A 26,901-nucleotide genomic window follows, 5' to 3' on the forward strand; every position below is an offset into this window, starting at 1 on the left:
TTATGACACTTAGACCAATTCAGGGGTTCTATTTGTTCTTTGTTTCTCAAGGAAATACAATGTCCAGGGGATATTTGCATATTACATATACTGCTTTCTAGCATTGTTGCCTCAAGGTGGATGGTTTCAGCAGTTCTGATGATGTTGAATTCTGAAACTGCTTGGGGATTGGGGGACAAATAACAGTTTTATATCATACAACTGAACCTGTATATAGAATTTCTGTGCTCAGGGAGAATTTTTAGAGTAAAACCCACAGGAGGTTTTTTCATGACCTCTGTCCATAGTAAAATCCGTTTACAACTTTCTTTCACTCGAGGGAGCTATAAAGGGATACGGTTTTTCTTGAGTAGAGGTTAGACAAAGAGGTTGAAGGTTCTGAATATTTTTTTCACTTTATCTTCTAATAGGAAAGGATACAGTAAATTCTGCCTTTCATAAGAACACTGGATGTAAATTATTTTCTCTTGTAAGAAGGAAAAGTCATTATGTAGTTGGTGCCAGGAAGCTTAGGCCTTTTTTTCCTAAGGATCTTCCATAACTTGTTTTTAAAGTACATGTGCTGCAAGGACTAAATTGGTCATTTGGTCTCAGCTAACATTTAAAGCAAGATGCAGGTTGTTTTTGCTTTTCTGTTTTCCTGTCATTTATGTATTATTTAATGTTTATTAAACTTGATATTATTTTTTGTTACTGTTTGGATCATATCTCTGATTTCCAAAATAGATCACTTATTTAAAAGTGACTCATTGTATTGTTACGTAGTAGCAGATACAACTCACCAGTACTATTAATGTTAATTTAAAAAACCCAAAACCATTGTATTAATATAAGGTTGATAGTATAAAGACTGCAGTATATATGTTCAGTTTAAATCCCTGTGTGCCAAGACAAAGTGAATCTGTGTATGTGTTGAATTTTATCTAAGCAACTACAAAGGAGAGGTTCAAATAAGTGTAATGATGTTGAGTATCCAAAAACTGGATTGGACTAGTGAGCTATTCTTCTCTAGTCTCTAGTATATTGGCTTTTTTGGGGTGGTAATGAAGCTGTGAAAACTTTTGCTATGATCCATTACTAAACATGGTAGCTCATTTAGTAAAACAAGGAAGTATTAATTTTTTTTAGAGCAAACATAGAATAGTGCTTTACAGGAAAAAGTTGATTACGTTGCTAAAGTCAGAGAAGAGAACAAATGTACATTTCTCAGAGCAAAAACAGGTTGCAAGTCACATTACTTCTGACACCCTTGTAAAATCAGCCACAAAGATAATGGTAAAATATTGTGTTTAGAGAGTAAATAATTGACGTGTTTCAGCATCAGAATATTAACAGTCAGTGTGGAATGTTGGTAGATGTTTCACTTTACATTTGGAGGAAATCCATACCAGATGAAATCTCTTGGCACAAATGAGGGAATACATAGTGTTTGCTAATTGTATTTCCTTAGTAGTGGAAACTCATGCTACAGCAGAAGTGATTTTTCATTTAGTTACTTATTTTGAATTAAAAGATACATTGAGATTGATACTAATAGATCACTAGTGTTTATACTGCAAGGGATGATGTTGCACATGAAAAGTTCGTTGAAAGAATGCCAGTCTACACATTACTTCACTCCCATAAAACATTTGGGTAGCAAATCGTATGCTTTCTTATTTTGAATCAGTGCTGAAGAAAATAGTAACATTCTGAAAACTGTCAAATTATGTCCACTGACTATACGTCTTTGTAGTATACTTTTTGAAAAAATGAGCATGCTGGTTCATGGTCACTCTTTGACATTGAAATATTCTGACTGATAAGGGGAAAAAGACTCACTCAAATGAGTAGATCATCTCGGGGTTAGAGCACCCTACCTTCTTGAACAGGTAGGCTGTTCTAACTTTCTATTTTATTTAGAAAATTTTAAAATACCTAGAAAAGTTGAAGGAATAATTGTGCAGTGAACATAGTATACCCTTCACCTGCGTATGCGCGTATGCTGTTAACATTTTGTCACATTGGCTTTATCTTTATATACATATACTTTTTTAATGGAATCAGTTGAAAGTATGCTACAGACATAATACTTCACCTCTGAGCACATTGTGTGTTTCTCCATGATAGTGATAATGAAGATTTTCTAAAATTTTGAGTGTCTTAAGTAGAACATCTCAGCAAAGTAGGCAGTATCTTGAACAGTTTGAGCCTTTCACTTAATGGCCTAAGCATTACGATTTTTTTATTGCTAAGGATGAGAATTTTTTTTTTTTTTTTTGATACAGAATCTCAGGTTGGAGTTCATTGGCACAGTCTCAGCTCACTGTAACCTCAGCCTCCCCAGTAGCTGGAATTACAGGAACACGCCTCCATACCCGGCTAATTTTTTCTATTTTTAGTAGAGATGGGGTATCACCATCTTGGCCAGGCTGGTCTCAAACTCCTGGCCTCAAGGGATCTGCTCGCCTCAGCCGCCCAAAATGCTGGGATTACAGGCCCAAGCCACTGCTCTGGGTGAGAAAATTTTTTAAAAAGATTCAACTGTATGAATGGCTGATTGATACATATGAATGATGTATTTATACATCATTCATGTATTCATGTAATGAGTATTTCATTACATGAAAATGATGTATTCATTCATCATTCATGTAAAATGACTGAATCAGTGTTTCTTTTAACATTTGATTATATGCTTATTGAAGAAATAAATTGGTTTTTATTTATTTGTTTTTTGAGACAGAGTTTCGGTCTTCTCTCCCAGGATGGAGTGCAGTGCCATGATCTCGGCTCACTGTACCCTCTGCCTTCCAGGTTCAAGTGATTCTCCTGCCTCAGCCTCCCAAGTAGCTGGGATTATAGGCGTGTGCCACCATGCCCAGCTACTTTTTGTATTTTTGGTAGAGACAGGGTTTTACCACGTTGGTCAGGCTGGTCTCAAACTCCTGACCTCAGTTGATCCACCTGCCTCGGCCTCCCATAGTGCTGGGATTGCAGGTGTAAGCCACTGCGCCTGGTGGAGAAAGAAATTGATTTTAAAAATTCACTAAATACATTTTAGGGCTTTAATAGAACCTGAAGATATTTTCCCAGAGCCAGCTGGAACCAAAATTGGGTCAGAAATCCTTTTGCTGTTATTTCTGAAGTTTTAGCATTCAACCTCCCACTTCTTATTGAGGTATGCTCTTATTTAAGCATTTAATGGAAACATTAAAAACAGTCTTCAGTGATAAATGGTTTCATAATTTAAGAGCTTTGTTTGATCTAAATAGTTACATCTATTTTCAGACATGAAATACCTAACTATTCTTGATGACCCACGTTTAGAAATTAAAGATTTTCTGTTTTATTAGAAAAGAACAAGAGCAGAAACTTTACTGAGTCTGAAATTTCACACAGTTTGGTTTTGTTTTTTAAAAATACTAAACATGTAAAGTTTTCTGAAATTTTTGAACTCGCGTGTGTCAAACGCCTTTATATCTGTGGGTAGCATGATCATGAGAAACAGTTAAATCTGCCACATAAAGCTGAGTATGGATGATGATTCAGAATTCACAGTGTAGCAGGGGTGAACATCAATTTACTATAAAATAGAGATAGTCATAATTTTCTCATAAGATGTAAGAGGCATTGACATGTTAAGTAATTATAAGTACTTGATAAATGTTTACAGTTATTCTGGTGTTTTATACTATATATTCAGAACTGTATGAGAGACATGTGCAGTGATAATTTAGATGAAAAGGTAATTTTGTACTGGCGTTGTCAAGCAAAGTGTATTGAAGCTCTTCTTTAGGTAGGACATACAAGCACATGGAGATTGGGAGAACAGCATTCAAGGAAGAAATGCAGCCTTTGGCAGAACCACAGAAATAAGCAAGTATGTGGTATTTTGGGGGAGTAAAAATCCAGTGTGACTAGACTATATGAGCTATGTCAAAGTACTATGTAATCTGTAATGGCAACAGCATACTATAGTGGAAAGATTTAAGGCTTCGAAGCGGGCATAATATTCCAGAAGTGGATATAATTTTAGTTTTGCCTCATTTTAGCTATGTGGTCTTTGATGGATTATTTAACTTTTATTTCCTGTTTTCTCATTGGTAAATGAGATAGTGAGTGTTAATGCTTTGTTGTGTGGGAGATGTGAAGAATTTAGAATAGTGCTGGTACATGAAAGAAATGCAATATGTCCCTGCCTTTGCTGTACCTCCTTTATTCTCTCCCTTGTTAGTAACTTTACTTACATAATGATTTTAAAAGACAATTTTGTACAATTTTTTTGTAGAACTGAAAAGTATTAAAGGTTACTTGTGATAAGAAAATGCTAATAGCTGGGTGTGGTGGCTCACACCTGTAATCCCAGCACTTTGGGAGGCTGAGATGGGTGGATTGCTTGAGCCCAGGAGTTTAGGACCAGCCTGGGCAACATGGCAAACCCCATCTCTACACACACACACACAAAATACAAAAATTAGCTCAGCATGGTGACGAGTGCCTGTGGTCCCAGCTACTTGAGAGGCTGAGGTGGAAGGATTGCTTGAGCCTGGGAGGCAGAGGTTGCAGTGAGCAGAGTTCATACTACTGCCTGGGTGACAGAGTGAGGCCCTGTGTCCAAAAAAAAAAAAAATACTAGTTAACAGTTTTTTTAAAAAATGGACTTAACTTCATTGACACCTCTTCTTTTTTGTGCTTAACATGGGTTCTGATACATTATAGAAATTAACATTTATTGACTTTGTACAGTTCAAAATGTGAAAAATCTCAAAGTCCCCCTTAATTGTGCTGGCAGTTAAATTAATGGATCGATTCAATGTAGGCAGTCACCTCAATTTATGAGTGAACCCTACTTAAATATGAAATAATGTGGAATTATTTTTTTCTTTTTAAAATAAATGACTCATAGTTTGTGGTAATAATTGCTATTTAGATGCTTTTATCTAATGTGACTCCTTCCTTTGATTAAATGAATTTTTTTTTTTTTTTTTTTTGTGCAAATGATTCTATTAATACAAACTACTTGGGAAAAATTATGCTTAGTGTGAGAGGAAGAAATAAAGTTCTCGGGTAAAATATAGCTAGGCTGCTCAAACTTCATTGACCTCCCTGAGTGGGGGCTAATGAGTAGTCCATTTCACCTTAAGTACAATTTTAAGAGATATTAACATTCATGAAAAAGAAACCACATTTTAAAAAAGGTCTGAAATTATCAGAACGATAGAAAGGATTTTATTCTTGTAAGAGCACCTTGAGCAAAATAGACATTTCTTTTCAATAGTATGGATTGTTTGCCTCTTGTCTATGAAGTGCTAACTGCCAGTAACACATTAATGAACACATTTTCTTAAGGTCACTGGAACAACTTGCAAAGGTATTTAGGGATTCTGTATTTTAAGAGATGAGAAGTTTTCCTGTAGCATGCATAAAACTATTTAAATTACTTAAAATTTTACCTTGAGGTCTGGTGAAAGGTGAAATGTGAAAAATTTTACTCTGAACTCTAGGTTAGTTAAAAAATTATGGTCATTGTTTACTTTCTTTTTTCCTTTTTTTTTTTTTTTTTTTGAGGTGTAGTCTTGCTCTGTTGCCCAGGCTGGAGTGCAGTGGCACGATCTCAGCTCACTGCAAGATCCGCCTCCCAGGTTCATGCCCGTTCTCCTGCCTCAGCCTCCTGAGTAGCTGGAACTACAGGCACCCACCACCATGCCCGGCTAATTTTTTGTATTTTCGGTAGAGACGGGGTTTCACTGTGTTAGCCAGGATGGTCTTGATCTCCTGACCTTGTGATTTGCCTGCCTCGGCCTCCCAAGGTGCTGGGATTACAGGCGTGAGCCTCCACGCACAGTCTGTTTACTTTCTTTGGCTTCTTTTATTATAAAAACTACAGTAAAAAGTCAGATACAAATTAATTGCTTTAGGAAGGGGAAAAAAACTTACACAGATGTAACTTTCTTATTTGGAGACTCAATTATTTTATCTACTTGATGGTTATGTCTGTTTTGTACCTCTCCATGCTATTGGTTGCATGTAATGTGCTTGTTTTGTTGTTTTGGGGGTGAAGTTAGATTACTTTTTGTCTTGATAAACAATGTCATAGATCCACAGAATGTTGGAGCAGAATGTTGGAGCTGTAGTGGTTTTCTAGTTCCGTGATGTAATTTTATGGCCCAGGAAATTGATTCCTAGAGAATTTCAGTGAAATAACTAGATTATGACAACTGTACCAGAACATACATCTCTTCTGACTTCCAGTACAGCTGATATTTCTATTGTAGCATGACATCTTTCTTTACAAAGAGTTTATTTGGAGATCATGATTTGATGCAGTGAAATTCTGCCTGTCCAGATTACTTCTTAGGATTCTCCTTTGTTGTCCTCTCTCCTTAGAATTGTTGTATCACCAAATCCTACTTCGTTAGTAAAACTGTTTTCCTTGCTCTAAAATACCTGCCACATCTGTCCCACCTTCTTGTATCTTACTCATATTTTATTGTATAACTCTGTTATTGTTTCTTCTTTGAAGCCTTCCATATCTGCTCTAGTTCAAACCTGTCCTTTCTCATTTTTGAAATATTTGTGGTTTGTGTTAAATATTTTACTCTCATTATGTATTCAAGTTTTATTACTAATTACTTTTTTAGTGTGTGTATTTTCTTCTCAAGTTGTGTTCTTTAAGTGTGCATTTAAATTATTAAGAAAAATCTTGTTAGGATTGTTGTTGATAGGCTATTGATGGAATGTAGACACTCGTGATAATATTGGTTGACAATGATGCCATATAGTTAAACCTAGATATTTGTTTATTAATTCATTCAAAAATACGTAGCAGATACTCTTGTGGATTGAATTATGGTTCTTTCCAAAATTCATGTTGAAATTTAATTTCCATTGTGATATTAATAGGTGGATCTTTTTGAGAAATGATTAAGTCATGAGGACTGTGCTGTCATGAATGGGTTCGTGCCTTATGAAAGGGCAGGAGGGAACTAGCTTAGTTCTTTTTTTGCCCTTCTGACATGTGATGACATATGTAGAGGGCTCTCACCAGATATAAAGTCTGCTGGCACTTTGATCTTGGATTTTTCAGACTCCAGAACAGTGAGAAGTAAATTTGTATTATCTTCATTACCTAGTCTCAGGTATTTTGTTACAGCAGCACAAATAGACCGTATCAGATATCTAGAATAAGCCAGGCACTATGCTAGGTGCTGGGTAGGTTGCAGAAGCAAATAGGGGGTAAGTACAGGGTGCTAGAGTAGCACAAAGGAAAAGTATTTAATTTAGAAAGCTATTTGTGGCTGGGCGCAGTGGCTCACACCTGTAATCCTAGCACTTTGGGTGGCCGAGGTGGATGGATCTACCTGAGGTCAGGAGTTTGAGACCAGCCTGATCAGCATGGTGAAACCCCGCCTCTACTAAAAATACAAAAATTAGCCAGGCGTGGTGCCGCTCTCCTGTAATCCCAACTACTCAGGAGGCTGAGGCAGGAGAATCGCTTGAACCCGGGAGGCAGAGGTTGCAGTGAGTCGAGATTGTGCCACTGCACTCCAGCCTGGGCAACAGAGCGAGACTCTGTCTCAAAAAAAAAAGAAAAAGAAAGCTATTTGGGAGTGCCTTCTAAGCTGAGAAATGAAGATGAGTTGAAGGTGGGCTTCGTGGGTGAAAGTAAAGTTCCTTGACAAAAAAAAAACAGTACATTGAAGTGTGAGATGGAATAGCGGTATTCCATTTTAAGAAATTAAAGATCAGGGTGACTGAATTATTGGGTACAAGATTGGAATAGGGTATTCCATTTTCAAGAAATCAAAGATCAGGGTGACTGAATTATTGGGTACAAGATTGAGAATCACCGAGGGATCTTGTTAATGTGCACGCTCTGATTCAAAATTCAGTCTGCTAGGGCTACCATAACAAAATACCACAGACTTAGTAGCTTTAACAGATTTATCTTCTCACAGTTTTGGACGATTAGAAGTCCAAGATCAAGGTGCTGTCAGGGTTGGTTTCTGGTGATGCCCCTCTTCTGGCTTGTAGAGGACCACTGTCTCCTTGTTTTCTTGCTTGGTCTTTCCTTTGTATTGGAGGGCTGGGGAAGGCAATGGTGGGCTGATGTCTCTTCCTCTTTTGTAAGGATACTAGTCCTATCTCATTAGGGTGTTAATCCTTAGGACCTCATTTAACCCTATTTACCACTTCCACAAAGGCACTATTGCCAAACTCATTGGGTGTTAGGGTTTCAATATATGAATCTTGAGGGAACTTTTTACTCAGTCCCTGTTAAGTAGATGTGGGTTGGAGCTTAAGATAGTACATATGTCACAAGCTCCCGGGCTATACTGTTGCTGCTGGTCTAAGAAACACACTTGGAATATCAAGTAGTAGTCAACTATTCCTGGTAATCCACCCATAGCTGCTTAATGATTCATTTTTGAAGATGGGAGTGAGTCTGAGTTCTCAGTTCGTAGAGCTTGAGAAAGGTTGAGAACACAAGTCCGAATGGTTATAAATGATCATTTCTGAATAAATGAAGCTTGTTTGAAAAGCGAAAGTAAAATTATCTTCACATAAGTGAGTTTCATTTTTAGCTGTCTGAAAATAGTTATTAAAGAAGACAAAATAAATTTCAGATTTGTACATATTACTGCTTCTTTCTACAGTCGTATAAGTACTAATTTTAAGTAGTATTCCCAGACTTGATTAGGAAGTAGTCTGAAAATCACTAACCTAGAGAATTTATCTGATGAATTTGTTGTACCAAGTGTCTTTTATTGTCTGTTTTTTTTAGTCTCAAAAATGGTAATGGGTATTTGGATATTTTGCTTTTGTGCAAATGGTGGGATAAGATGTATAAGCAGATTTTATTGCCTGAAGCCTTAATATTTGTAGTGTGGGGCTTGGGGTAAAAAGCTAACCAGGGCTGATTGTGATTAGCTGTTTAGAATGTCCTATGACTATAAACATGGCATGTAAATATACTGTTTGCAAAAATGATCTTTCTTAATCTAATTTCTTATTATGTTACTTTCTTTAGAGACCAAGAAGCGTCAGTGTAAAGTTCTTTTTGAGTACATTCCACAAAATGAGGACGAACTGGAGCTGAAAGTGGGAGATATTATTGATATTAATGAAGAGGTAAGGAAAAAATGTGTTACAGATAAAACAGCAATGGTAATTGATGCTGTGGATTTTAGAAAAATTAATTGTAAGAATATTAGTCTTCTGTGAGAACTGTTGTCACTTTTTTAAAAAAATTAAATTTTAAAATATAAGAGTTTCTTTACTCATCAGTGCTGTATTTATGTATGTATTTGTATTTCCTGCCTTTAGGAATAAAATGCCCCTTTAAAGCTAAACATTAATGTAATCTAAGTAGTTAAGAACATAAACAAGACTTTTCTTTGATTCTGAATTTACCATAGGCACAAAGCAGTGAAATAGAAGGAATTTTGCCTTTTGTGTAATAAAGGAATACAAAGCAAAATCTTTTTAAAAGCTCTGCCTGGTTTGAATTATCACATTCAAATATTAATAAAAATACTTTGCCATGTTTTGGTATCTTAGAAAGGGATTTTAAAGTATTTTAAAAACCGAGAGATCATGGTGGACAGGAGGCAGGACTAGATTGCAGCTCCCACTGGGCCAGACAGAGCAGCATGTGGAGGCTCACATCGTGAACTTTTGCTCTAGATTGACTGCAGGAATACGTTAGGAAAGCGGAGAGAACCCACAGACCCTCTGAAGGAAGGCAGCTGCTCCTGTAGGACCCGGGAGACACCCCAGATACTCAGTCACAGCAAGATCCGCCCAAGGAGAGTCTGAGATGAGACATGCCTAGCCCTGCCCTCACCTAATGGTCCTTCCCTACCCACCCAAGTAACTGAAGACAAAGGGCATATACTTTTGGGATTTCCAAGACCCTGCCCACCACCTGTTCCTCCCCATACTACATAGCTAATGCTCTCTTGAGAGTGCCACCTCCCAGCAGGAAGCCAACCAGCACAAAAATAGTGCATTAAACAACCAGAGCTAAGGAGCTTCACAGAGTTCATTTCAACCTGCCCCCACTCCCACCTCCAACCCCAACTGCCACTTCCACCAGAGCAGGTGCTGGTATCCACGGCTAAGAGACCCACAGATGGTTCATGTCATGGGACGCTGTGCAGACAACCCCCAGTACCAGCCCAGAGCCTGGTAGACTAGCTGCGTGGCAGAAGAGAGATAATCACTACAGTTCGGCTCTCAGGAAGCCACATCCCTGGGAAAAGAGGAAGAGTACTACATAAAGGAGCACCCCATGGGACAAAAAGAATCTAAACAGCCTTGAGCCCTACACTTCCCTCTGACAGAGCCTTCCCAAATGAGAAGGAATCAGAAAACCAACTCTGGTAATAAGACAAAACAAGGTTCTTTACTGCCCCCCAAAAATCACACTAGCTCACCAGCAAGGGATCCAAACCAAGAATAAATCCCTGATTTACCTGAAAAAGAATTCAGAAGGTAAGTTATTCAGCGAATCAGGGAGACATCAGAGAAAGATGAAGCCCAATTTAAGGAAATAAAAAAAACGATAGAAGAAGTGAAGGGAGAAGTATTCAGTGAAATAGATACCATAAATAAAAAATAATCAAAACTTCAGGAAACAATGGATGCACTTACAGAAGTGCAAAATGCTCTGGAAAGTTTCAGCAATAGAATTGAATAAGCAGAAGAAAGAACTTCAGAGTTTGAAGACAAGGTTTTTGAGTTAACTCAATCCAACAAAGACAAAGAATAAGAAAATATGAACCAAGCCCCCATGAAGTCTGGGATTAGGTTAAATGACCAAACCCGAGAATAATTGGCCTCCTTGAGGAAGAAGAGGAATCTAAAAGTTTAAAAAACCTATTTGGGGGAATAATCAGAAAAACTTCCCCTGCCTTGCTACAGACCTAGACATCCAAATATAAGAAGCTCAAAGAACACTTGGGAAATTTATCACAAAAAGATTATTGCCTGGGCACATTATCATCAGGTTATAATTGGCCTTCCTGAGGAAGAAGAGATATCTAAAAGTTGAAAAAACATATTTGGGGGAATAATCAGAAAAACTTCCCCGGCCTTGCCAGAGACCTAGGCATCCAAATATAGGAAGTTCAGAGGACACCTGGGAAATTTATCACAATAAGATTATTGCCTAGGTACATTGTCGTCAGGTTATCTAAAAGTTAAGACGAAGGAAAGAATTTTAAGAGCTGTGAGGCAGAAGCACCAGGTAACGTATAAAGGACAGTCTATCAGATTAACAGCAGATTTCTCAGCAGAAACCATACAAGCTAGAAGGGATTGGGGTCCTATCTTGAACCTCCTCAACAAAACAATTATCAGCCAAGAATTTTGTATCCAGCAAAACTTAGCTTCATAAATGAAGGAAACATACAGTCTTTTTTCAGACAAACAAATGCCGAGAGAATTTACCACTACCAAGCCAGTACTACAAGAACTGCTAAAAGGAGCTCTAAATCTTGAAACAAATCCTGGAAACACATCAAAATAGAACCTGTTTGAAATATAAATCTCACAGGACCTATTAAAACAAAATACAAGTTAAAAGCAAAACAAAAGCAAAAAAACCAAAGTATACAGGCAACAAATACCCCAGTGAATGGAATGGTATCTCACATCTCAATACTAATGTTGAATGTAAATGGCCTAAATGCTCCATGTAAAAGATACATAACTGCAGAATGGACGGGAATTCAACAACTCTCTGCTGCCTTCGAGAGACTCACCTAACACTTAAGGAATTACAAACTTAAGGTAAAGATGTAGAAAAAGATATTTCATGCAAATGGACAGCAGGAGTAGCTATTCTTGTATCAGACAAAACAAACTTTAAATTAACAGCAGTTTAAAAAGACAGAGGGACATTACATAATGATAAAAGGCCTTGTCCAACAAGAAAACATCACATTTCTATATATATATATATATATGCACCTAACACTGGAGCTCTTTAATTTATAAGACAATTACTAATAGGCCTAAGAAATGAGATAGTAACACAATAATAGTGGGGGACTTCAGTACTCCACTGACAGCACTAGACAGGTCATCTAGACAAAGTCAACAAAGAAACAATGAATTTAAACTATACCCTGGAACAAATGGAGTTAACAGATATTTACAGAACATTCTGCTCAACCACCACAGAATATACATTCTATTCAACATAGGCCACAAAATGAGCCTCAGTAAATTTAAGAAAATTGAAATTATATCAAGCACTCTCTCACACCACAGTGGAATAAAACTGGAAATCAAAGGAGTCTGCAAAACCATGCAAATAATGGAAATTAAATAACCTACTCCTGAATGATCATTGGGTCAGAAATGAAATCAAGATGGAAATTTAAAAATTCTTCTTACTGAACAACAATAGTGACACACCTTTCATGACCTCTGGGATACAGCAAAGGCAGTGCTAAGAGGAAAATTAATAGTTAATAACCTAACTTTTAACTTAAGTCAACTTAAAAGTTAAAAGTTGATAGCCCTAAATGCCTACATCAGAGACTATGAAAGAGCACGGACAGACAATCTAAGGTCACCCAACGAGAGAAAGAAGAACAAACCAAACCCAAACTCAGCAGAAGAAAGGAAATAACCAAGATCAGAGCAGAACTAAGTGAAATTGAAACAAACAAACAAACACAAAAAAAAGATAAATTAAAAACTGGTTCTTTGAAAAGATAAATAAGATTGAGAGACCATTAGCAAGATTAACCAAGAAAAGAAGAGAGAAAATCCAAATAAACTCAGTTAGAAACAAAACTGGAGATATTACAGCTGACACCACAGAAATACAACAGATCATTCAAGGCTACTATGAACTTTTTTCCGTGCATAAACTAGAAAACCTAGAGGAGATGGCTGAATTCCTGTAAAGATAGAATCCTTGATTAAATCAGGAAGAATTACACATGCTGAACAGAACAATAGCAAGCAGCCAGGTTGAAATGGTAATTAAAAAATTAACCACCACCAACAAAAAAGGTCCAGGACCAGATGGATTCACAGCAGAATTCTATCAGACATTCAAATAATTGGTACCAATCCTGTTGACACTATTTCAGGAGATAGAGAGAGGGAACCCTTCCTAAATCATTCTGTGAAGCTAGTATCACCCTAATACCAAGACCAGGAAAGGACATAACAAAAAAAGAAAACTATAGACCAATATCCCTGATGAATATAGATGCTAAAATCCTTAACAAAGTACTAGCTAACTGAATCCAACAACATATCAAAAAGATAATGCACCACGATCAACTGGGTTTCATATCAGGAATGCAGGGATAGTTTAACATACACAAGTCAGTAAATGCGATATGTCACATAAACAGAATTAAAAAACAAAAATCACATGATCATCTCAATAGATGCAGAAAAAGCATTTGACAAAATCCAACATTGCTTTATGATTAAAACTCTCAGCAAAATTGGCATACAAGGGACATACCTCAGCATAATAAAAGCTGTCTATGACAAATCCACAGCCAGCATAATACTGAAAGGGGAAAAATTGAAAGCATTCCCTCTGTGAACTGGAATAAGATAAGGATACCTGCTCTCACCACTCCTCTTCCATATAGTACTGGAAGTCCTAGCCAGAGCAATTAGACAAGAGAAAGAAATAAAGGGCATCCAACTTGGTAAAGAGGAAGTCAGACTATCAAACTGCTGATGATATGATTGTTTACCTTGAAAACCCTAAAGACTCCTTTGAAAGCTCCTAGAACTGATAAAAGAATTCAGCAAAGTTTCCAGGTACAAAATTAATGTATGCAAATCAGTAGCTCTTTTATATACCAACAACAGTCATGCGGAGAATCAAATCAAGAACTCAACCCCTTTTACAATAGCTGCAAAAAAAAAAATTAAGATGCTTAGGAATACCTAACTAAGGAGTCAAAAGACCTCTACAAGGAAAACTACAAAACCCTACTGAAAGAAATCATAGATGACAAAAACAAATGGAAACACATCTCATGGTCATGGATGGGTGTAGACTCAGTATTGTGAAAATGACCATACTGCTAAAAGCAATCTACAAATTCAACAGAATTCCTATACGTACCACCATCATTCTTCACAGAATTAGAAAAAACAATGCTAAAATTCATATGGAATCAAAATGAGCCTGCATCGCCAAAGCAGGACTAAGCATAAATAACAAATCTGGAGACCTCACGTTACGTGATTTCAAATTATAAGGCCATAGTCAGCAAAACAGCATGGTACTGGTATAAAAACAGGCATATTGGCCAATGAAACAGAATAGAGAACCCAGAAATAAACCCAAATACTTACAGCTAACTGATCTTTGACAAATCAAACAAAAACACAAAGTGGGGAAAGGACATCCTTTTCAACAAATGGTGCTGGCATAGTTGGCTAGCCACATACAGGAGAATGAAACTGGATCCTCATCTCTCACCTTATACAAAAATCAACTCAAGATGGATCAAGGACTTAAATCTAAGACCTGAAACTCTAAAAATTCTTGAAGATAACATTGGAAAAACCCTTCTAGACATTGACTTTGGCAAGGATTTCATGACCAAGAACCCAAAAGCAAATGCACTGAAAACAGATAAATAGCTACAACCTAATTAAACTAAAGAGCTTTTGTATGGCGAAAGGAATAGTCGACAGAGTAAACAGGCCACAGAGTGGGAGAAAATCTTCACAATCTATACATCTGACAAAAGGACTACTATCCAGAATCTACAATGAACTCAAACAAATTAGCAAGAAAAAAACAATCCCATCAAAAAGTGGTTTAAAGACACGAATAAACAGTTCTCAAAAGAAGATGTGCAATGGCCAACAAACTTACGAAGACATACTCAACATCACCAATTATCAGGGAAATGCAAATCAGAACCACAATGTGATACCACCTTACTCCTGCAAGAATGACCATTAAAACAAACAAACAAAAAATAATAGATGTTGGTGTGGATGTGGTGAACAGGGAACACTTCTGTATTTCTGGTGGGAATGTAAACTAGTACAGCCACTATGGAAAACAGTGTGGAGATTCATTTAAGAGCTAAAAGTAGAACTGTCACTTGATCCAGCAATCCCACTACAATCCCAGAGGAAAAGAAGTCATTATATGAAAAAGATACTTGCACAGACATATTTATAGCAGCACAGTTCACAATGGCAAAAATGTAGAACCAGCCTTAATGCCCATCAATCAATGAGTGGACAAAGAAACTGTGGTATGTATGTATATGCTGGAATACTACTCAGCCATAAAAAGGAATGGTTTCATGGCATTCGCAGCGACCTGAATGAGGCTGGAGACTGTTATTCTAAGTGAAGTAACTGAGTAATGGAAAACCAAACATCGTGTGTTCTCACTTTTAAGTGGGAGCTAAGCTATGAGGATGCAGAGGCATAAGAGTGACACAGTGGACTTTGGGGCCTCGGGGGGGAGAGGGTGGGAAGGGGATGAATCATAAAAGACTACAAATTGGGTGCAGTGTATACTCCTCAGGTGATGGGTGCACCAGAATCTCACAAATCACCACTAAATAACTTATGTAACCTAACACCACCGTTCCCCCAATAACCTATGGAAATAAAAAAATGAAAAAACATTTTAAATAATTTTTCACTTCTCTGCTTTTATCATTTGAAGGAGTATTTAAGTTTAATTTTGCAGTTGAAGGTCATGTTTTCAACGTGTATATTTTGATATTTATTACAGCGTGGATTGATTTTGTGTCAAAACACATGTAATGTAATTTATCGCTAGTGTTTATGTTTATACAAACTTTGATTGTGTTTATACAAAAGGCTGTTCTATTTTATTTTCGCTTGGTTTCTGTAATAGTTAACATTTTTTGAGCTTATGTTATGTTTGAAGCACTGTGCTGGGAATTTCAAATGTATTATGTCCTTGGAAGTTTTAAAAACTATCTAAGAAGATAGGTATTTTTATCCCCATTGTACATAGGAAGAGACTCAATCAAGGAAGATAAGTGGTGGCTGTTTTAGTTACTGTTGCTGCATACCACGCCATCTCAAACTTGGTGGCAAAGAACAACGGTTGTATTATGCCTGTGAGTCAAGAATTCAAATGGGGTATAGCCCGAATGGCTTGTCTGGGGCCCTCAGCTGGAAAGATTCAATGCTGGGGTCTCTTGGAATAATAGGAAGTTTTTTTCACTCACATGTCTGGTGCCTAGAAACCTTGAAGACTGGAACTGCCAGTTGGAGAGCCGTTATGTTAGCCTTTCCATTTGGGTTGACTTTCTTACAGTACGGGCATCTCAAGGTCATCGGACTTTTTATATGGCATTTCACAGCTCTTAAGTGCAAGCATTTCAGCACATGTGATGTTAGCTTTATTGCCCTTTACCAACTAGCATCTGTTGGTTACAAGTGAGTCATAAGCCACCAAGATTTAAGGGTTAGGGAACAGAGACCACCACTTCTTGGTGGGAGGAGTGTCAAGGTCACAGTTGTAGGATGAGAGATCTTCTTGCAGCCATCTAAGTCTGAATTTCAATCCTTGCAGTCTGTTTTTTCTTAATTTTTAAATTTTTTTATTTCAATAGGTTTTTGGGGAACAGGTGGTGTTTGATTAGATGAGTACATTCTTTAGTGGTGATTTCTGAGATTTTGGAGCACCCGTCACCTGAGCAGTGCACACTGTATCCAATGTGTAGTCTTTTATCCCCCGCCACCCCCATTCTTTCCCCCCGAGGCCCCAAAGTCCTATGTATCATTCTTATGCCTTTGCATCCTCATAGCTTAGCTCCCACATATGAGTGAGAACATACGATGATTGGTTTTCCATTCCTCAGTTACTTCACTTAGAATAATAGTCTCCAATTCCATTCATGTTGCTGTGAATGCCATTATTTTGTTCCTTTTGATGGCTGAGTAGTATTCCATGATACGTGTATATATATACACCACATTTTCTTTTTAAATCCACTTGTTGATTGATAGGCATTTGGGCTGGTTCTGTATTTTTGCAATTGCAGATTGTCATGGAGTCTATTTTGAGTTTTTTACCACTGTACTACTCTGCCTCCTAAGAATTCTTTAAGTAACCCTATCTCCTCAGTTGTTGCCAATGGGGATTCCAGGTATAGATAATAGACAGCTGATGTTTCTCTCCCTTTGTTGTATCTATTCTAGTTTGGTCTACGTGTCTTCCATCACAACTAGTTTGGATCACTTCCAGTTCGTTGGTGCTTCCTTGAGTCTGATAAAAATTCTGGTCACTTGATGTTCTACTGCCTTCCTTTTCTCCCTCAAACAGCTTGTATTCTAGCACCCATTTTGTATTTTAGCTATACCTTCCATGAATAAATCATTTATTTTTAAGTCATTATAGTTTTACTTTTATTCAGCCTTTAATATCACATTGTTTTGGTCATTTCCTTTTTGGGGGGAGCATTTTGTTTTATTCTTTCAAGCCCTTTCTATTTGCTCCTAGCAGTATTTTGTTCATATGTTAGTTAGAGTACCCCTTACATTGTATTGTAGCCATCTGCTTATTGTTTTTTTCTTTAGATGTTTTATTGAAGAACAGGGATCTCTCATATGCAAGTTTGAATCTTTCCCTAGTAGTTAACACCATGGCTTACACATAGTGGCTGTTAGATGAATAACTTAGTAAAAGGTTGCCTACCTTTTATGAGATGGAAAACAATTAAAAATATTTTAAACAAGAAATAGATCTTTTTCTAGCTATATTGTGTGTAGTGCTGCTAAGTACATTTTGACAGTTAGTAGTTTACTCTTTTTTAAATTTTCTTTTTCTTTTTTTTTTTGTTTTTGAGCTGGAGTCTCACTCTATTCCCCAGGGTGGAGAGCAGTGGCACCATCTCAGCTCACTGCAACCTCTGCTTCCCAGTTTCAAGTGATTCTCCTGCCTCAGCCTCCCATGTAGGTGGGACTACAGGCGTGCACCACCACACCTGGCTAATTTTTTTTTTTTTAGTAGAGATGGGGTTTTACCATGTTGGCCAGGCTGGTCTCAAACTCCTGACCTCAGGTGATCTTTGGCCTCCCAAAGCGTTGGCATTATAGGCATGAGCCATTGCACCCGGCCTAAAAAATTGTTTTTAACCTGTTAGCACTCCTTAATATCCATATCAGAAGCTATACATTTTTAAAGTTGTTAAATATTAAGTAATTTCACGGAAATTGAGTAATCTTATTAGTAAGTGTAAATGTTTTTCTGAAGTGTTTGATTCATTAGGATGTATCTGTTTGAAGGAAGGTGTTTAGTGGAGCTTGACATCTGGGTTTTTAAAAGTAGGAAATTATATTTAAGCAAAGAATCACTGTTCAAGTAATAGGTTTAGCAATTTTCTGTGCCATTTAGGAAGTTATATTTATTTTCTTTTTTCTTTTTTTGAGACAGAGTCTCTCCTCTGTCACCTGGGCTGGAGTCCAGTGGCACAATCAGGCTCAGCCTGCCCAGTAACTGGGACTACAGGCACCAACCACCACATCCAGCTTACTTTCGTATTTTTTTTTAGAGATGGGATTTCACCACGTTGCCCAGGCTGGTCTCAAACTTCTGATCAAGCAGTCTGCCTACCTTGGGCTGTCAAAGTACAGGGATTACAGACCTCAACCACCGTGCCTGTCCAGGAAGTTGCATTCTTAGAATCATCAAATTTTTTTCAAATAAAACATTTCCAAATACTTTAAATAATATACAAATCAAGGCTGAGTAGTGTTTACAACTGTGACATTCCAGAAGCTATGTACTTCTGGCTGTTAATACAGGATATATGGTTATCTCATATTTTCATGAAAAGTGCTTCATAGATTGCGATTGATTACAAGTTCTCATTGTAAATGTTGCAGAGTGCAGTTGATATATGATTAATCCCATATATGAATAATCCACTAAAATTTAATCCACCTAAAATGTCTTTTCTTCATTGTGTTTTAAATTTTAAAGTGCTGATTTCACAGTGCTGGTTTTGTGGCCATTTGCTTTTGTAGCTTAATTTTCCCATAGGGTGATGATTTTCACTTAACAGAAGTTGTTTTACTTTTGAATTGTGAACTTTTCAGGTAGAAGAAGGCTGGTGGAGTGGAACCCTGAACAACAAGTTGGGATTGTTTCCCTCAAATTTTGTGAAAGAACTAGAGGTAACAGATGATGGTGAAACTCGTGAAGCCCAGGACGATTCAGGTAGACTATTTCTTAAAATTTTTAATTGATTTAAATAAATTTTCTATATCATCTAGTGTTTTATTTTGTATTTTTTGAAACTCTGTTCTTCCTTTTGAACTTTCAGTCAGCTTCAATTAGTCTACTTTAAAAAAGCAAATTATGATGGGGACCTAAACTGAATTAAATATCTGGTTCAATTATTTTTCTTTCTCTGATTTCTGCTTTAACCTTAAGTAAATCTTTAGTACCCTGAGTTTAAAATGATTCATCTTAGGTTATGATTCATCTTAGGTTAATGATTTCTTCCTGCTAAAGATATATTCATATGCATTTTTGGCCTGCCCAGTTTGCAAGTGGACTCTTGAATACTTCAGAAATTTTAGAAATAAGAAACAACCTTACTTTTGTTATTTTCTATATTCACATAATAGATTTTGTTTATTCTGGGCAGCCAAATATCATTTAGTTATTTTGTGATGTTAGTTATTTAGAGACTCACCCACAAATTCTTCTTAATTTGCTCACCATTTAAGAGTATGATTGACAAAATTTTATCCCAAAGATGGATTTAAATTTTGTTACTTTTAAGAATTGCTGTAGGAATTAGGAGAGTTGTGTTTTGTTTTCTAAAAGAGGTCTCGAATTTACAAGTGGAAATGTGGGGATAAGAATATGTTTTTCTTGATGGAAATGTATATGTAGTGAGAATTTTCAGGGATTTACGTTAGGTAATATTATTTGACAATTTTATGATTAGATAGATTTGTAGATACTAGGAGTAGACCATAACCTTAAGGTTGCCGGTATCATTGGTTTTTGTTTTTAGAACTGGCTTAATGCGAACATATGAAAACTAAATATTAAAAATAATGAGGTGAATTTGTAAGATTGCTGAGACTGCTTAGGTACTGAATACTTTTCATTGTGTCCCTATATTTTATGCTTTAATCTATCTTTAGTTACAAGATCATGTTAAGGTGTTAGTCTTCCATGATGGCAGAAACTATGTCTTAGTTGTCTTTGCTTAACTGTATTTTTTTCGTTTACAAAACAGGAATAATTTTTTTTTTTTTTAACATGAAAGGGCTGTTTCGTGAATTGACAGGTAGTTTCTAAGCATAAAGATGTTTGCAGCATCATAGATTGTTGTGAGCTGTCAGTTTTTTTTTCTTTCTTTTATCATTACCTTCATTGTCTTACATATGGAAGAGTAAAAATTTTGAAATTAAGTAGGAAAACAAAGTTGGTATAGCAAATGGGTTTATAAACTCAGTGCGCTCAGTGGTAAGAGAATGCAATTTTTTTCCTTTTTTTTTTTTTTTTTTTTGTTAAACTTTAAGTTCTGGGATACATGTACTGAACGTGCAGGTTTATTACATAAATAGCTCTTATTATTACACGTGCCATGGTGGTTTGCACCTATCAACCCGTCATCTACATTAGATATTTCTCCTAATGCTATCTCTCCCCTTGCCTCCCACCCTCCGAACAGGCCCCGGTGTGTGATGTTCCCCTCCCTGTGCCCCTATGTTCTTACTGTTCAGCTCCCATTTATGAGTGAGAACATGTGGTGTTTTTCTGTTCCTGAGAATGACAATTTCCAGCTTCATTAATGACCCTGCAAAGGACATGAACTCTTTTTTTTTTTTTTTTTTGAGATGAAGTTTTACTCTTGTTGCTCAGGCTGGAGTGCAGTGTTGCAGTCTCAGCTCACCGCAACCTCTGCCTCTCGGGTTCAAGCGATTGTCCTGCCTCAGCCTCCCAAGCAGCTGGGGCTACAGGCACGTGCCACCACGCCTGGTTAATTTTTTGTATTTTTAGTAGAGACGGGGTTTCTCCCTGTTGGTCAGGCTGGTATTGAACTCCCAACCTCAGGTGATCCGCCTGCCTTGGCCTCCCAAAGTGCTGAGATTACAGGCATGAGCCACTGCGCCCAGCTGAACTCGTTCTTTTTTATGGCTGCATAGTATTCCGTGTGTATATGTGCCACATTTTCTTTATCCAGTCTAACATTGATGGGCATTTGGGTTGGTTCCAAGTCTTTGCTATCGTAAATAAGTGCTGCAATAAACATGTGTGCATGTGTCTTTATAGTAGAATTATTTATAATCCTTTGGGTGTATACCCAGTAATGGGATTTCTGGGTCAAATGGTATTTCTAGTTCTAGATCCTTGAGGAATCGCCACACTGTCTTCCATAATGGTTGAACTAATTTACACTCCCATGAACATTGTACAGGCGTTCCCATTTCTTCACATCCTCTCCAGCATCTGTTGTTTCCTGACTTTTTAATGATCGCCATTCTAACTGGCATGAGATGGTATCTCATTGTGGTTTTGATTTGCATTTCTCTGATAACCAGTGATGATGAGCGTTTTTTCATGTGTTTTGGCTGCATAAATGTCTTCTTTTGAAAAGTGTCTATTCATATCCTTTGCCCACCTTTTGATGGGGTTTTTTCTTGTAAATATGTTTTAAGTTCTTTGTAGATTCTGGATGTTAGCTCTTTGTTAGATGAATAGATTGCAGAAATTTTCTCCCATTCTGTAGGTTGTGTGTTCACTCTGATGATAGTTACTTTTGCTGTGCAGAAGCTCTTTAGTTTAATTAGATCTCATTTGTCAATTTTGGCTTTTGTTACCATTGCTTGTGGTGTTTTAGACATGAAGTCTTTGCCCATGCCTATGTCCTGGTATTGCCTATGTTTTTTTCTAGAGTTTTTATGGCTTTAGGTCTTATGTTTAGATCTTTAATCCATCTTGAGTTAATTTTTGTATAAGGTATGAGGAAGGCGTCCAGTTTCAGTTTTCTGTATATGTCTAACCAGTTTTTCCAGCAACATTTATTAAATAGGGAATCCTTTCCCCATTGCCTGTTTTTGTCAGGTTTGTCAAAGATCAGGTGGTTGTAGATATGTGGTATTATTTCTGAGACCTCTGTCCTGTTCTGTTGGTCTGTATATCTGTTTTGGTACCAGACCATGCTGTTTTTGGTTCCTATAGTCTTGTAGTATAGTTTGAAGTCAGGTAGCATGATGTCTCCAGCTTTGTTCTTTTTGCTTAGGATTGTCGTGGCTATGTGGGCTCTTTTTTGGTTCCATATAAAATTTAAAGTAGTTTTTGTGTAATTCTGTGAAGAAAGTCAATGGTAGCTTGATGGGAATAGTATCAAATCTATAAATTACTTTGGGCAGTGTGGCCATTTTCATGATATTGAATATTCCTATCCATTAGCATGGAATGTTTTTCCATTTGTTTGTGTCCTCTCTTATTTCCTTGAGCAGTGGTTTGTAGTTCTCCTTGAAGAGGTCCTTCACATCCCTTGTAAGTTGTATTCCTAGGTATTTTATTCCCTTTGCAGCCATTGTGAATGGGAGTTTGCTCATGATTTGGCTCTCTGTTTGTCTTTTATTGGTGTATAGGAATGCTTGTGATTTTTGCTCATTGATTTTGTATCCTGAGACTTTCCTGAAGTTGCTTATCAGTTTAAGGAGATTTTAGGCTAAGATGATGGCATTTCCTAAATATACAATCATGTCATCTGCAAACAAAGATAATTTTACTTCCTCTCTTCCTAGTTGAATATCCTTTCTTTCTCTTGCCTGATTACCCTGGTTAGAACTTCCAACACTATGTTGAATAGAGTGGTGAGAGAGGGCATCCTTGTCTTGTGCTGGTTTTCAAAGGGAATGTTTCCAGCTTTTGCTATTCAGTATGATGTTGGCTGTGGCTTTGTCATAAATAGCTCTTATTATTTTGAGATATGTTCCATCAATACCTAATTTGTTGAATTTTTTAGCATGAAGCAGTGTTGAATTTTATCGAAGGCCTTTTCTGCGTATATTGAGATAATTATGTGCTTTTTGTCATTGATTCTGTTTATCAAGGCAAACTTTTTGTGTTTTTTTAAGAGAGGAATAGTGTTTCGACGTGTGGTCATTGCTACTGGGGTAATGCTTCTGAGCCTTCTTAGTAGATTAAGCTGGAAAATGCTTACACGCACATACAATCCCGTACCTCTACCCATATGTCTTGATCATTCATCTGTTTATCCATCTTTACTGGTACCTCTAATTCCAATTTAATACCAGAAGGTATATTTCCATCTCTAATGATTTTATTTCTAAGCCCATTGACCATAGAAATATATGAAATGAGTAATTGAGTTTGCTTTACTTCTATTTATGTATGTATGTATGTTTTTGAGACGGAGTCTTGCTCTGTCGCCCAGACTGGAGTGCAGTGGCGCAATCTCGGCTCATTGCAAGCTCTGCCTTCCAGGTTCATGCCATTCTCCTGCCTCAGCCTCCTGCGTAGCTGGGACTACAGGTGCCCGCCACCATGCCCGACTAACTTTTTTTTTTTTTTGTATCTTTAGTAGAGATGGGGTTTCACCCGTGTTAGCCAGGATGGTCTCGATCTCCTGACCTCCTGATCTGCCCACCTTGGCCTCCCAAAGTGCTGGGATTACAGGCATGAGCCCCCACATTTTTTAGCATGAACCAATGCTGGCCGAGTTTGCTTTACTTCTAAGGAAATTTAATTTTTCTTCCAAGTTTTAGTTATCTACACATCGCAAGCTACAATTATATTGCCTGTGTTCATTTGCTTTTTAGTATAAAAGCCATCTAACGTTAATTAGGCTTGAAAGGATGAATGCTTAGAAAGCAATATTATAATTCATGGTTTATCAATAAATTGTGAGTATAGAAAAACCAACATGAATTTAGTTTCTAAAAGATTGATGTAGAAGAAACCTCTTGAATTTTAGAAAGTGACAGGAAAAAATGTTACTTTACATAGTCGTAGAATACCAGTAATTGTTCTACAAAGTGGACAGTATATAACAGATCTAGTAATGAGAGCTAGGAATAGTGAGATTGTGAGGAGAAATTGCTGGTATATAACAGATTTTCAGGTCAAAGTTTTCAGTTAATTATAGTAATAATTTTTAAGTTATAAAGTGAAGACATAAATTAGTTTGATGGCTCTTTGCCTTCCACCAACAGGTCTTGCTTAAGCAAAGACTTGGTTGTGTTGAAGATTCGGCTTCACCTGAACCCACTGCTGTGGTAGAAGAGGGCGTTGTTGCTGAAGATGTAATGGATGTTAATACTACTACTGCTTTACAGGAGATTCCAAAGACTACCTTCATGCACAATAGCCTAGCAGTGGAATTTGTGAAGCTGGCCAAGCCTTAGACAAGTGGCAAGCTGATGTTTGTGTGCTTGCATCCAACTGTCATGAACCTTTGTATGTCAAGTTAGTGGAGGCCCTTTGTGCTGAACACCAAATCAACTTAATTAAGGTTGATGACAACAAGCAACTAGGGGAATGTGTAGGCCTCTGTAAAACTGATAGAGAGGGAAAACCCTATAAAGAAGTTGGTTGCAGTTGCGTAGTAGTTAAGGACTATGGCAAAGAATCTCAGGCCCAGTATGTCATCAAATGCAAGAAATGAACAAATAAAACTTTGTATCACATTTAAAAAATTGGTTTGATGAATAGTTTGAACTCTCCTATAATTTTTAGAATAAACATGCGACCAAAGGAAGAAGTAGAAGCTATTTTAACAAGTGAACATTTCTTAACCTTTGTATTTATTCAGTTCTGATTTTCTGAGTGTATGTAATCCCTCTGTAGTCCAGAGGTGCAAGGGTCACATCTCTAGGGGGAGGACAAATGTGAAGTAAGTATACTTATAGAATAAAATGACTTGAGTTACTTTAGGTAGGTATCAAAAATGTTGGAGGAAGATATTTCTAAATGTAATATTTAAAAATTTGTTTGTCACTTCATTTTGCTTAATATGCAAATTTTCATCTCAGAAATGTCACAGGAAACATTAGAAAATATAATCGGCAACTCTTTAATCCTTGAAGAGGCAGGGAAAAAGGAGGATGGCTTTTAAAGCTTCTGTCCAAAATTGACATGTCATTTCCACTAACATTGTATTTGGCGGTTATGGTCATGCATGCGTTGGTGCAGCAGGGTGGGGATATGTAATTTTCTTACAAGGAGGGGCACCAAACATTTGTGTACAATGTTATGCTCTACCATATATTCATTGCAGATTGGCTTTAGAGAGTCCTTTTCTTTAAAGCTCATTAGCCTTTCAAAGGAGTTCAAATTTACTCTTACATTAGTTTGCAGCTCTCTGTAAGTGCTACATACTATACATGCTACAAAGTAACGAAAAAAGCCTGAGGTCAATGGCTACTTAATATGACTTGGGATGCCCAGTTGCCTCTCATTTTTAAGTGTTCTTGTACTAGTTCTTTTCTCTTTAACTTAGCAATAAACTGGTAAAGATTCTAAATTTTTCTAAGGCTCTTTAATGAATTACATGAAAATATTAATGAAAATAGTTCCAGTTGTTTAGTTGTAGTTGTTTTAATAGTTTCAGTTTTCTTTAGTGCAGATACTGATTGTATTGAAAGAGAAAAATCATTGAAGTAGGAATCAGTGGAGAAGGAATCATACTAACTAGATGTACTTTCACTATTTTATATTACATTTATTTGAGAGTACTCAATAATTCTGAAGTCAGAACTTATGTGTAAGCGTGTGTAAAAACCATTAGAGAACATACATAAGTACCAAAACCACCTGGCTTAAATTTAATGGGGCATTCATCAATTAGCAAACTGTCTCCTGAGTTACTTCTGATGCACGTTAGTATTTCTTTAGGGTTCACAGGTATTGGATCTTTTGATATCTACTTTTAACATTAAAATTTGGTGTAAATTAAAATTTGGTGTAAATTAAAGCATATGTGTGAAATGATCTTTGTGATGCCATATAAAACTGAGCCCTTAAAATATTTCCAATTTAAAGTTTGTATAGGACCACCAGAACAAGAGATCTAATTTATATTTGAGTTTAGTTCATTACTTTTATAATTATAAAATACTTTGAACATTTTCTTATGCTGTTCAGCTTGATTTGGATTTTAGTAACTGTGCAGAATTTTGTCTGTTAGAAATATCCTTCCTTCTTTGTTTAACCCTTTTACAATAACTGTTCATTCTAAATGTGGAGCTTTGTGATTATGGGGTGGAAAGTCCGTGGTTGAAGTACACTATAATTTTTTTTTTTCCTTCCCCAACTCTAAATTTTAGGCAAGTTTCTGCATATTGTTGTGAATGTCAGGACGTGAGCATTATATAAGGAGTAACTACTTAAAATTTTCCTGTGTCCTAACAAAGTGTAACAGCCTCTGTCCATAATTGGTATTTTGACAGTCTTTTCAGTCAGTAAAATAATTATGTTCCTCGTAGCTGTTAGAAAAATTATAGTAGAATGTACTTATAAGTGTTATTTTTTTGCTTTCAGTATTGGAATGTCATATCCACTATATTTGATTATATCACATAGTTTCTCCTCACAGTCTTTTAAATTTAATAGGGTTCTCTTCCTCCTCCCTCCCCTTCCCCTTTTCTTCCTTTCTCTCCTATGTAATAATGGGATAATGTTCTTGGTTTGGCCAGTTAAACTCTGTTACTGCTAAGCAGATAATTCTGACTCTAAATAATATATAGACAATATTAAGTCTTCACAGATAATTTATTTTTAGATCCTCAGTTTTCATTGAAGAACTGTAAGATAAAAGGTTAAGAATGCCACCATTATGTTTTCTGTCGGAATGTGGTGAATTAATCATCTGTTCTGTTACTGAGTGGTTTCTATATATAAAGGTCCTTTTAGCATTCAGT

At 36.7% G+C, this 26,901-nt stretch overlaps 1 protein-coding gene across 1 annotated transcript in view; it reads left to right on the forward strand.

Moving 5' to 3' along the window:
* The window catches only part of CD2AP (CD2 associated protein), a 160,302-nt gene that overhangs the window by 63,833 nt on the left and 69,568 nt on the right, over nucleotides 1–26,901 (forward strand). The window contains 2 exon segments of the mRNA XM_017847680.1: nucleotides 9,014–9,114; nucleotides 19,084–19,204. Coding sequence (XP_017703169.1) covers nucleotides 9,014–9,114; nucleotides 19,084–19,204 — 222 coding nt within the window.

Source organism: Rhinopithecus bieti, unplaced genomic scaffold (genome assembly GCF_001698545.2).
Source record: "Rhinopithecus bieti isolate Rb0 unplaced genomic scaffold, ASM169854v2 scaffold_28517, whole genome shotgun sequence".
NCBI lineage: Eukaryota > Metazoa > Chordata > Mammalia > Primates > Cercopithecidae > Rhinopithecus > Rhinopithecus bieti.